At 40.0% G+C, this 13571-nt stretch overlaps 1 protein-coding gene across 3 annotated transcripts in view; it reads right to left on the bottom strand.

The window, feature by feature from the left end:
• LOC126867474 (zinc finger protein 628-like) overlaps positions 1-13571 on the bottom strand; it is a 120285-nt gene that overhangs the window by 65918 nt on the left and 40796 nt on the right. Inside the window, exon 3 of one of the 3 annotated variants that reach the window (XM_050621946.1) lies at positions 30-11921. The exons of the other annotated variants lie outside the window; for them this stretch is intronic. Coding sequence (XP_050477903.1) covers positions 11328-11921 — 594 coding nt within the window. The 3' untranslated portion in view covers positions 30-11327. Of the gene's footprint in view, positions 1-29; positions 11922-13571 lie in introns of those variants that run through there. 3 annotated transcript variants of the gene reach the window in all.

Raw genomic sequence — 13571 nt, 5'->3', positions numbered from 1 at the left:
TTTCACTGGAAAATAAGGATACGAGCAAATACTCTTTTGTAGCCACTATATATCATATACTTGAGACATGAAATTTCAATTAACATTAAATAGGCAAAAAACGAACGAAATCCAGCCCAAACCAAATCCAAATCGTTCCAAGATCACCTACGATCTAATCACGCCGAATTAACGATTAAATGTAATAAAATCGAAAAACAAGGTTACCATTTTATCACTTATATCGATCAAAACTGCACATTAATACATACGTCTGTTTTATCAAATTGCAAATTCGTGTGACTCGCACACTCGAAATTAGTCAGCTAGCCTCTAACAAGTGTTGACTGCAAAATTCGTAATTTCCACCATTCAACGTGACAACCCCTAGCGGTATCGCGAGCGAGGGAAAAATTCGCGACGCGGTTCGCACGCAAAATTGAGCGTCACTGTCCAATTTACGATTTATCTGTCGTGACGTGCACGCTGTACATACATGCATGCATGCATGCTCGCTCGGTGGCTCGCGAGCGCGATAACGCAGCGCGCAGTTGGGTCGATGCATTATGCAGTTTTCCGTGCGTTCATTATATTTTTAGACCTTTACGATTGCAAGGTTACGCTCGTAACGGCCGGCTCTTCTCGTTAATTGCGATTTTTCCGCGGCAATCGCCCGCTAACCGGATAAGGATTCCGCTCCTACGAAACGTTCGCCTCGCATCGTATAGACCAATTTCTCTCTCTCTCTCTTTTCTTTTTTCGCGTTCTCTTTCGCTCGCGATCGTTTCGCAAGATTGAACGACTCTGTTCTTCGTTGGCAATATCGATCGTTTTCTGGCTTTTCTCGTTCGACGTTTGTCGAATTTTTCTCCGATATCGAGAAACTCATTGACTGATCTTTTGGGGAATTTTTTTCTTTTTTTTTTTATTATTGCAGAATCGAGTTCGTCGTAGTTGTTTAACTTCTGGCTTGTTTGTTCGAGCTTCTGTTTGATCGAAGCTTCTTTCTTTGTTACTGTTAAAATTGGAGTTTGCGTTAGTTACTGCGTATCACGAAGAAGAAGGAAGCTTCTTGAAATTGTTGTTCGATTTTGCGAACTATGATTTTTACAGAAACATTTTTGAAATAAGCAACGAGAAGCCTATTATCGATGGAAAAATACTTGATCGTTGGAACGAACGAAGAGATCGTAATGAAGTAATACGGAATTAATATACAAAGTGTCTTGTAAGATTTTTGTATGATTCTTTACAGAAACGTGAGCTTAAAACGAAGAAACTTCGTTCAAATGAATCGCGGTTCTTTGAAAAAATCGATTTTACTTCTGAATAATGACTTGGAATTGGACATCCCTTGTCATCTAACGGAGCACAACCCAAATAGGAAATGTAGATAGAAAATACCAAAACGAAGGCTTAGATTTAGCGCTAGAAATATCACTTGGATAGTTTTGCCCAATTGAGATACTGTTTTCACGCGAAAAGTTACTATTACGATTCATAAATACGTTTATCCGTAAGTCTTTAAATTTAGCGATGAGAGAATGCTGTTTTAATGTTCTGTTTCAGCTAATGGAAAACTGTAAGTGTTCCTTTGTAATCGTTTCTTATGTAATTATTTCTTTTACCAAAGAAAAAACTTTTTGGATATTTTTTTAAATAAAATAAAGCACAGTCTACTTAATAGTATTACACTTTGCAAGACATCTTGTATAATAATTCGCACTGTCACGACAAAAAGAAAACTCGATAGCTTTGTCACCGAGAAGCAAAGTACTTGAAACAATCTGCACGTTATTTTGCAAGTTATCAAAGATATCCTTCGACGGTCTACGTGTTCCCTGTTCGACAAATGTTTCCAGGAATTGTCTCTGACGGTTAATCGATGCTCGTTATAAATTGATCGAGCGTTTTGTGTCGAGTCGATCGAATTCGATTGGTCGTAGGGTTTGGGACGAGCCGGGTGCATCACTGAAAATTAAAGCTCGATTAAACGCAGAATCACGCGCGGTTTAAACGTCGATCTGGCTTATCAGGGACGATCAGGATTCGCGGAAAATGCGAGGTGAGAGCGAACGTTCGATGCCATCGCGCGGAAACTTACGTGACAACGCAAATACGAAAAAGAGAGCTACCTAAATTCGGTAAAACGCTTGTTACACGCTGACTTTTTTAAGAATAACGAGCCTGAAAAATTCTATTTATTTTTTATTCGAGAAATTACTCTTCTTTCTTTCTCTCTGATACGTTTCTTTGGCGCGATCGCTCGAAATCTCGCGTGAATTTTCTTATCGAACATGGTGGATCCGTGCGTGAAACGGTCTAAGTTGGAACGATTTAACTGCGAGTTGATGATTCATATAACGATAAATTTTGTTGGGAAGGTTATTCGATAAACTTATTGGTTGCATAAGTCGTCGCAAATTATAAAGATTGATAAAGATTCTGGCTCGATCGGGTGAAAAATTGTACTGCGACGCGTGTGTATGTTTAGATTTCACACAATTTATCTAAGCTTCGCTGCGTTCTGCATTACAACTACCTCTTGGTATCGAGACTTTTATCGAATCGGTGGATATTCATTCGTGTATTTTGCTTTTCATTGTTTGGGATGATAGATAATAGGTATTTGTCAATTGTTTATCATTAAGAGAAAAATCGTTCTATTTTGAAAAATTAATATTTAAAATTAGCGTTTAAAATGAAAAATAAATATTAATTTCTTCCTACGCTTATTATTGTCAGATATGTCACGTCATTCTACACATATAATTATTCAAACTATTGGAAGAAAAATGGGAACAGTAAAAACAGAGAATGTCGTTTTACTAAAAAAAAAAAAAGCTTATCAATTTTGGACACGAATGAGCATATATGATTTTTGCGTTTATCTCTGAAAATTATTTATTAGGAAATTTCTGTGAATCGACAAGATCAAAACACCGGCAATTTTGTCAATTTCTGCGACCTAACGAACATTGCTAACACGATTCTTTATTAAACGATCGGTAAGACACGTTCCATTCTTGTCGGGAACGTATTAGTACAATTGCCGTAAGTTAATCAATGATACCAAACTAATCCGATTATAGAGGATTTTATTTTAACTCGACCAACACCGATTCCCTTTATTAGTCGAAATTTCACGTACGATTCAATGTCCAAGAGTCTTTTTCAATTTTTGATATTAGTACTTTTAATACAATGCGAAAAATTTGATTATCTATGTGAATAAAATGGTAAGATAATATTTTTAAATAGAATGACCGCTCGATCAACTGAAACGAATGATAATGCAAATCATCTCCGAATATGACATTCGTATAAAAATAACAAATCAAATATGTACTCTTTTCAGGTTTTCTATTCCTCGATTATTCCCTTTTAATTGTTTAGATCCACTGAAATTCCTCCTTTTCTCGCTCGACTTATATTCGTAATAACAAGCGTGATAAATACGAAAGAATCTTACTGTTTGATTAGTCCTTTTAAAATGCTTGGAATGAAATTCTTTGCCTACTTTTTCGCTCGTATGAAAACAAATGCATACCGAGTGGCAAAGTAAAATAGAACGAAATGCTGATTGCTTGTGAAAAAGTATCAAGTACTGTACCAGTTGTAGTAGCATTGGCAAAATTGCAAATAGGTCGGAATGCTACCGACAACAAGCCGCGTTTTAATGGTTCATAATTTCTTGGTGATCGTGTATTTATTCATCGTTTGTTAAATTACACGAAATTTATTCCTCGAAGGGTATTTAGCTCGATAAATACGTAATTCCCCTATATTACCCGAACGTGTAAGGATTTCATAAATTTTAACGAAACGAACAGGTTGAATCAATTGCGATCGTTAACGTAGAAATTCGCGAGTTTCACGCAGGGGAAAAGTGTTTACGAAACTCTATTTGGAATGATTCGCAGAGATAACAATAGATTATCCTTTAGCAAGTATCGATAATGCGAGTGAAAATCACATTTGAAAAAGAAATATCATTTTTCATGTTGTAATTGAATATAAATTGCAAAGCAATAACATTTAACTCTCTCCTTCTAGTTATTTATGTGAAAGCTTGTATGTGTATGGTTCGAGCAAGAAGTTCCGAGAATTTAATTTCATAATACAAAAGATAATAATTGCGCCATTTAAATTCAGAAGAATGAGTAAAATGGGAAATAGATTCCATGGAAATGTAATCAAAATATCGTGAAGTGGCTAATATTTGAAAAAGCATTCGAAATTCGTGTTATTGATTTTCAAGTATAGAAATAAAGCGCGTAAAAAGTTGATCAAACTACAACCGATCGATGTTATAATTTCAATTTGAAAAATTCGAAGAAACGAGTGCGAAGAAATCAATGATAATTTCATATTTCAATCACTCTCTATCGAACCGAGTATTTCTAGAGTACCAACGCGAGGAAGCAGAATTGGTTTCTCCAATGCAATAAAATTTCCAAACAAAAACAACAGCATATGTGGGAAGCGTTCGGACGCGAACTTCGTCAAACTGGATGCAAAGACGACAACCAGCTCGCGTACACTCGCCGGTAAAGCTCCATGATCGACGTACCGAGCTTTTTACGCGGCTGTCAATCATCGAACAAACGTCGATACTTCGATTAAAAACGTAGCCAGAATAGAAACGCAAATTAAAAGAGTAAAAGAAAAAAAAAAAGAAAAATAAAAGGGAGCAGGGAACAACAACAAAAAAAAAAGCGAAGAAAGACTCGCGTCAAAGTGTTGCAAAAAGTGGAAGCGAATCGTTTCCAGTTTACAAGCTTGAAACTCCCTAATCCCTTCTGGAATCAGATCTGGCGGCCAGCCAGGAAACCAAATGGAGAAAAGGGAAAGAAAAATAACAAGAGAGCCGGGAGTAGAATTAAACGCGAGGAAAGGATTCGAGAGGATTCGAAATGAAACGCATTAACTTTTGATCCCTCGTCGTAACCGCAACGGGGACGAACCGAGGTCTGGTGACGGGATTAATATTCACGTTTCGTCTGTGACGACACCGAAATCGTGCACGGCGAGCCTTTCGATTAATCGATAGCGACCAGAGGTCCCGTGGTCGAGTCCTTCGTTGCAGTACCACGGGCCTCCGCACACGGAACACTATGAATATTTCACGGATCGATCGATTACCAGGGACTCCATTCGCGAGGGTCTCTTGCGAGGAGCAGGAGGACGGTGGTGGAAAGTAGCCGGCTACTAAATATACAATGCGTCCGAGGAAAAAAAACGCAGTTCGTCCTGCACGACTGCATCGACCGCAATTGCGTTCCAAATGTCGAACGATCGAAACGAACGTTTCGATGAAACCCCTGCCGCGCCTCCACCCCTTCTCAAGATTCCTAGAATCGTTTTTTCTTCCATCTAGAATCGAGAGCGCAACTGGCAAGTTACGCGTGGGATGAGTCACGCGATTCAAACGATTAAACGATTACGTACATTGTTACAAAGCAGGGAAGAAAGTATGGAAAGAGAATCGTGGAAATTATCGTCGGTTTCGTAGAAGAGCGTAACGCGACAAAAATAAATTCTTCGAGGAATTGTTTAAAATAGGAAGTTTGAAGTAGTAGAAGGTTACTAATTGTACGATTGTTGAGTAATAGGCAAATTTGTTTCCATTTGCAATTTAGATAATAGTTTCTTCAATTCTGGAAGTTTGTTGTTAACAAACAAACGAAATAATATTTGCCAATTTCTGATTGTTCTTAGCCTCTTAGTGTTTCTAATTATTCGGCAGAATACGTATAATTGACCCGATAAACAATCACCTCGTAACTTGAAATTGAGCGTAAGAATGTCAGATAGCGTAACGTGCATTATAGATACTTCCGTAAATTTCTGTTATCGTGTGTACACGTGTATTTCTTTTTTCGGATACCAAGGAAAGGAAATTGACGATTCCAGCGTTGTACGTATTAATTTTAACGATGTTGACTCGTTACCTCGAATTCTTAATTTACTACGTAAAGAGTTCACTGCAGCGAGGAGGCAACTCCTAACATTTAACTTGTATTTATTAGAAAGAAAGAAAAGTATACAAAATAACGAATATAAATAATAACGAATATCGATGGTCTATTAATTTACAGTAAATTCCGAAAATCGATGCGATTTTCATTGATCTTTGTTGATTTATTCTAGTTACTGGAAAAGTGATGCTACCTCCTTGTTGCTGCAGACCCTTCAAATCTAGATCAATAATTTACCAAAGATACATCGCCATCGTTCGTTACACTCCAACACCCGCTAATTACCTTATCTAAACTAATAGGAAAACAAAAATAAACAGCTCAAATACTGGTTCTCGTATCACCCGAACGCTCGTGAGAAACGCGAGGTCATCGTGCATCGCGCTGACCGCAATGCAACGCTTGCTTCGTACGTTTTGTACGAACGAAAACAATGAACTAACGCGTGTAAGCGCCGAACAAACGAATTTACGACGATTTTTTGGAAGCAGAAAATTGTCAAATCGTGGAGAAAGGTCATCGTTTATAAGATACACCGTGAAAAGGCGTCTCGGGTTATCCTGTGCAGGACGTTTCTGCTGCGAATCAGCGATTCGATATGGCGTTGGTATAGCGAGCGCGATATTTTCAAATCAACGCCGTTCGAACGAAGGACGAACAAAAGAGCGTCGTAAGCTCGTGAAATATACAGGGTGGTTGGTAACTGGTGGTACAAGCGGAAAGGGGGTGATTCTAGAAAATATAGAATAAACATTTTTTTTTTAATTTTTTTTTTTTTAATTTTTCCATCGAGACAACGATCTACAGTGAGATCCGTTATAACGTACCGCACGCGTACCGAGCGAAAATTCAAAGTCGATTTTCTCGAAAACAAAGCCTCGAACGAAAAACTTTTATTCTATATTTTCGACTTCCTTTTTCGCGTAAGAATCACCCCCTTTCCGCTTGTGCCACCAGTTACCAACCACCGTGTATAAGTATAGCGATTTTCTATATTAATGTCATTTTATGATTAGAAAGGGATATTTTAATACACGAGAAGGATAAAATATCTACAAGCGAAAGGAACTTGTTAGCTCGAAAAATGTTATCGAGCAAACGGAGAAGAAAAATTGTCAACTTTACTTTTTTAAATTTACCCTGAAATTCGAGATTGTTTATATCGTCTTCCCGTGATAAGTAAATTCATGAAAATAAGATCTTCGTTTTTGGAGATGGTGAATATTAATCGTGCACCCGACTAATGAATTGAAAATTTCACACAAAACTTACACTACTCGTATAAATGTTAAGGCAAATAGTATTTCCATATCTTGACAGGCAATATTTTTAAAGGTACGAAGAGGTTGGTAAAATATGCGGTTAGCTGCAGAAACACGTGTAACAAAAACACATATATAATCTTTAACTCAATTTATAAAATTGCCCTTCTACGAACGATCACAAATATGATCTATCGTGTCTTTTACCTGTGATCTTTATATCGAATATATGCATGATAGTAATCGTACAATATCCCCATCGTCAAAACAATCGCGTTATTGAAATTATATTAAAGCAGAATTTTCTCTGAATTTTTGATACGATTATTTGATGCAATTAGTTTTCTCCCCACAGAGACCTAATAAATTCCTAGAACGCAGCTAATTTTGTCACAAATTACGCAGTTTTCCGATTACTATTTCATTTAGATTCTACCGTTTAAACATTCATAAATATTCATTGTTCTCGAGTTGCAAACCTGTTCTTAGATCGTGTAATTTCTGCATGTATATTAACTTTGGCAATTTAGTTTTCCACTTGTATTTAAAATAGCAGACACACGAGGACGCTATTGAATATCGTCGGTATTAAAAAACTAATACTTGGGATAAATCAAATGGTAAAATATATATATTATATACATATTGTATATAATTAATGGCGATTACTAAACGGTAGGTACTAAAATTTCAAATGAGAATAGAATTTGCAATTTATACGATACGTTATGGAGATTTCACTGTCCATATATTCACTGTAAAGAAAGATATTAGCGGCTACAAACAAGTAAGAAGTACAAAGAAGACATTAAATCGAAAATAAGAGAAAAAGAAAATTCAAAGAGCTACGTAATTAAATGTCTCTGCTTCTCATACCTCGATGGAATCTCCGCCACGTCGATCCACGAATACACGGCACACATCCTGCTTACAGGATAACGTCGTGTTTTCTCGAACAGGTATGTTTTCTCTGTACGTTAAAGTCACGTTCTGCCTTCCGTTTCCGTTTCTTCGCGAATCGTTTAAAGGAAGGTGAAAATTTCGTATGCCGATGGAACTGGACAGAAACGCTGCGCGAATCAACCGAAACGTTTCTTCCGTGTTTCAAAAAATCATCTCGTCTTCCGTTCACATATTTTTTTTCTTCTTATTGCACTATCTTCGACTCGGAAGGAGAATCACGAACTACGTAAAATACAACCACGACTCGTCTTTCCTTTATAAATAATTCGTTTCCTTCGTTTCCATCCGTCAGGTAGATTTCTAAAGTTGGCGTATAAATCAGGCGAAAATCGATCGATCGATCAACTTTGACTGGCTACCGCTTCTTGGCTTATTACGCAAGCTCGTACACAACGGAAATAAATAAACAAGGAGGAGCAAAAAGTCAGTTGCGAATACGGGCAAATACCACGGTTATAGGAAACGTAGAAACGAGAAATTAGGCTAGAAGATTTGATAGAATTGCGTCATGTCATGAGTTAGATATTGCACTGGTTCGCTGGCCTAACACACCGTCGTTAGATACACGCGCCGACTTGGCTGTCTCCGATGCGTTTGGCGTGCCCGACGCGCGCTCTCGATATCGTGTTTATGTCGATGCGTGATAGGAATTGGGTAAGAGCTCGCGAGTAATCGTGAACACGCGTATATATGTACGACTGCATCGAAGCAGCTCCGGGGACATTTCCCGAGACAGACGTTCGCGAATGATATTCGATAATCTCTCGTTAACGCGATGTAATTAACTATATAGCTCTGTTAAATCCGATGAAATGCACGAGATCGTACGGTTTCAAGTTCTGCTTAGACAGACGTTTTACAATAATATTTCATCGATACCTCTTTGCTGCCTAAATGATATTCCGCGGGAATTAGTCCGAGAAAACTTTCGAATATCCTGAAAGTGTTTTACAAACGCTTCTGCTATACCTGATAAGACATACGAGATACCATGATTTTAAATCTTGCTTAGACGAAGATTTCGAGATAATATTTCTTTCGTACTTAAATCCGCTGCCTAAATGACAACCTGTGAATTAACTTAAGAAAACTCTCGGATATACCGAAAGCGTTTACGGATAAAAGAACGAAGAATCTGAGAATCGAAGGTACGTTGTACGTACATTGGATAATTTTTCTCGACGAGCTTCGAATAAACAAGACCGCAAAATTCAGCCAACGATGGCAAGATGAACGTTGCGTACGAATAACAAGAAGAACGAAATAAACACGCGACGGACAAAGAGGCAAAAAACAGTTTCGAAAAGCCGTTATCGACGCCGGCGCACTCGTAACGCGACTTAATTAGCAGCCCCGCGCCGCGCTTAAAATTTTGTTTTCTTCGCTTTACTACGTCGTCGTGTTTGAACCGCGAACGTCCACGAACGCAAACTGAATCGAATTTCGCCATGTGTGGACGTTTCTCTACCCTCCCTTAAACCCGTACATCCCTTCCCCATCGTCAGTCCTAACCCAACCCCCCTCCCCAGACCCCCTGTAGCCCTTTCTCTGTGTCATAATCGTAATCGTCGGCGCGCGAATCCCAACACCCTTCCCCTTGTCAACTGTATAAAATATTCTCAATCGTATCAACAACGGTCACATCGTACATCGTACAACGTTATTACATTATTACAATAGTTTATAGTTAATCGTAATCAATATAATATTCACAGCATTTTATGAAAATCTCTTAAAAGCACCAACCGTGGCGGCTCAAATTTTTTTTTTCTTATCCATTCGTCCTCTTCCTTTCCTTCCTTCCTTTCTTCCTTCCTTTCTTTCTTTCTTCCTTTCTTTCTTTCTTTCTTTCTTTCTTTCTTTCTTTCTTTCTCTCTCTCTCTCTCCCTCCCTCTCACTCGACCTCTCTTACACTGTCCGTTAATTGTATCTCGCGTAATTTATCTCGATTTAAAAACCCGATCTTCTATCTTCATCATCCTCTTCATATTCATCTTCTTTTTCTCTTCTTTGTCCCCTTTCTCTCCCACCCTCTCACTCTGCTTTCCTTTCTCACTTTCTCTCGCTCTTCCTCTCACTCACATATATATATATACCTTCAATAATTTATCGATATATATATATATAAGCTAAACGTTTCGTCTTAAAGCACTGATTAAACGAGGGAGCTCGTTTTAACGTGTCCCTCCCTCTGAACACGCGTTTACCAACCATCCTAACCAAAATCACAGGACTAACTAGAAACACCGCCGGCTTTTTGCCTCGTCGCTCAGTGGGGATCGATGAACGCGAGGTGTACACCCTCCGTGGATACGAACGAAAAGACAGGAGAGACCAGGAACGATAACAGGGAGAAGCGATCACGGGAACTACTCGAGGAGACGAGCGCCCTGTGACACAGCAACGGAGGAGGCGCACGAACGTTTCTCGGTTGTTTAACACGACGAGCAGGAGGCTGAACGACGGAACCTGGTGTGCCGAGAGAAGGACACGATGACAGACGACTACCAGGAGAAGAAACAGTAATAGTAGTAGTAGTAGTAGTAGTAGTAGTAGTAGCAGTAGTAGTAGTAGTAGTAGTAGTAGTAGTAGTAGTAATAGTAGTAGCGGTAGGAGTAGTAGTAGCAGTAAGTAGGAGTAGGAGTAATAGTAGTAGCAGTAATAGTAGGAGTAGTAGGAATAGTAGGAGTAGTAGGAGTAGTAGGAGTAACAACAATAATAATAATAGTATCGGGGATAAATAACGAAAGAAATACGAGAAACAACGAGCGAATGAGAATGAGGCACCACTAGTAGTAAAACTGCTCGTGTCCGTGTTCCCCTTTCCCTCGTCGAACCGCATCATCATCATCATCATCATCATCATTATCATCATCATCATCATTCCCGGCGTCACGCGGGCAACGACGTCGATTCTCCGGTAAATCGTCGGATGCGCGATCATTCGCCTCTTATCGAGAGAATCCTCCTCCATCGCGGTGGTGGCGATCGATGAAACAACTATAACGGCGTTGATCCCGTCCAAGCGATACAAGGACGCAGGGAAACGGAAACGAAGAAGGAGAAGAAGAAGGTGTATCGATCGGCGATTCTTCCTCCGGCGGTGGTGAACGTGGCTGTTGTTGCACGGTCTAAGGCGAACTCAATGATGCGGCGGTGGCGGCGGCGGGGCCTCTTCCTCGGAGGGATCCACGGGGCTCGGGGACAGGAACTTGCGCACATACTTCGGATAATGTGTCTTTTCGTGGGCCTTCAGTATCGTCGACCTCGAGAAGGTCTTGCCGCACAGCGTACACCGGAACGGACGTTCTCCGGTGTGCACGCGACAATGGTCCTTCATGTGGTGGCGTAACTTGAAGGCCTTGCCACAGAACTCGCACTTGAAGGGCCTGTCACCTGTATGCGCCGGTAGGTGGGCTATCAGAGAGCCAACGTCCGGGAACGACTTGCCGCAGAACTTGCAGAGGACGACGCCGGAGGTCGGGTCCGAGTGGGCCGCGAGCTCGAGATCCATCGGCTCGATCGTACCTGCGGTGGGGTAGTGGGCCTCTGGCGGCAGGTGCATACCGGGTTCGAGACCCAGCTGAGCCTGCAGCTGCAGGTGGGCCGCCTGCTCACGGTACTTGAGCGACTCGAGGCTGTGCGAGAGGATGTGCCGCGCCAGCTTGCTCTGGTGGAGGAACGAGGCACCGCAGTACATGCACGCAAACATCCGCTCATCCACACCCATCAACTCCTGCAACCAAACAAACAAGAACATCAACTTCTTGTCTTCCCTTTAGCTCGTCCGTAACACCCCCACAGAGTAATAATGCTTCTCGCTCTCCGCTTTCGCTTTCGCTTTCGCTTACGCTTACGCTCTTGCTCTCCCCCACTCTTTCACTCTCACTCTCGTACTCTTTTCCCTTTTTTCTTTCTTTTCTTTTTTTTTCTTTTTAATCTATTTAATCATCTATACATCTACCTATCTATTTATCTATTCATCTATTTTGTTTGCAAAAAAAAGTTCCCGTTTTCATTTCCTCTTTTTACTTTGAAGTGATCGTTTCAAGCAGAGAACAGATATCTCGTTCCGTCTTTCTCTTTCCCTCCGTCACTTATGATACGTGGACGCTATATGCACGTTCCCGCTACTTCGCCGCGACAAATCGCTCGTTTCGACGCTACTCGACTCACAGCGTACACAGATACACATATATCGTATATATACATATATGTATGTACGAGCCGCGACTCGCCGGGCTTCAATCGGCGCACGTTCGAAAAAACTCGTGTCTCACTTTCTATCTTTTCTCTTTTTTCCACGCTCTTTCTCTCTCTCTCTTTCTCTCTCTTTCTCTTTCTTTCTCTCTCTCTCTCTCACACATTCTCTCCGTTTTTTTCCCGTTGCCTCTTGCGTGTTCTCTTTGCTCTCTCAACTTTTAACTATTTCTGCTTGACTGTATTCTCTCTATCGCCACTAGACCGTTGGTTAAGATATAGAAAAAAAAAATGTAGTAGAGAAAAAAAATAAATAAAGAAAGAACAGGCAAGGCTTGTCTTCGCGAGACCACTACTTTGTAAGAAGCGCGTTTTTGGCATGACCGGATGTTACGCGTGTACGCGAGGTTCTCCTCTGTCTTTCCTTCCTCCTCTGTATCATCATGATCATCAACCCCTCTCGTTTTTCTTTTCGGTGGAAAAAAAGAAGTCCCTGAAGGCCTGACGAGAAAATGATAACTCTCGACGGCATGTAAGACGGTAGCACAAGAAGTTGACGCTCATTTTTGTTTGGCACGACGCGCACCCCAGAGATATCATATGTATAATGACATAAGGAAACTGTCTGATTTGTGTGTGTAAAAACAACGTATAAGGAACGTGTTTTATATATACACACGTATATGCGGATTCTTATACGTGTCTATATATGTATAGACGCGTATATGTGTCGTATCTGGGATAGTGGGTGACACATGTACGGGCCAACTGGCAACCCCCACAGCCTCGCTCAAGAACAACAACAGCCCACCCGTCACCCCTCGTCCCTCCTCCGATTTTTCTGTTCTTTTTTTTTCATTTTCTTTTTGCGTATCTCTTTTTATCTTTATATTTTCCAAAAATCTTTTTGCTTATACACGATCATTGGTAGTAACCGGGGCCAAGATGGCCACTGCGGCGTAAAAAGGGCTCGCCGCAGCAAAAGGCATTGCACTCAATCCAAAAAAACGACAAATCGAAATACAAATATTACAAAGTAACAAATGGTAATATAATGAATGTCAATATAATTTGTATATGTATAAACGATAGATATATATATGTATACATATATATGTATATCGAACGTGAGAATATATATATGTAACTTGCACATAATATCAGTACATGTATGTAACGATATATA

The sequence above is a fragment of the Bombus huntii genome, chromosome 7, assembly GCF_024542735.1.
Source record: "Bombus huntii isolate Logan2020A chromosome 7, iyBomHunt1.1, whole genome shotgun sequence".
Classification (NCBI taxonomy): Eukaryota; Metazoa; Arthropoda; class Insecta; order Hymenoptera; family Apidae; genus Bombus; species Bombus huntii.
This window is presented reverse-complemented; position numbering and strand designations above follow the sequence as displayed.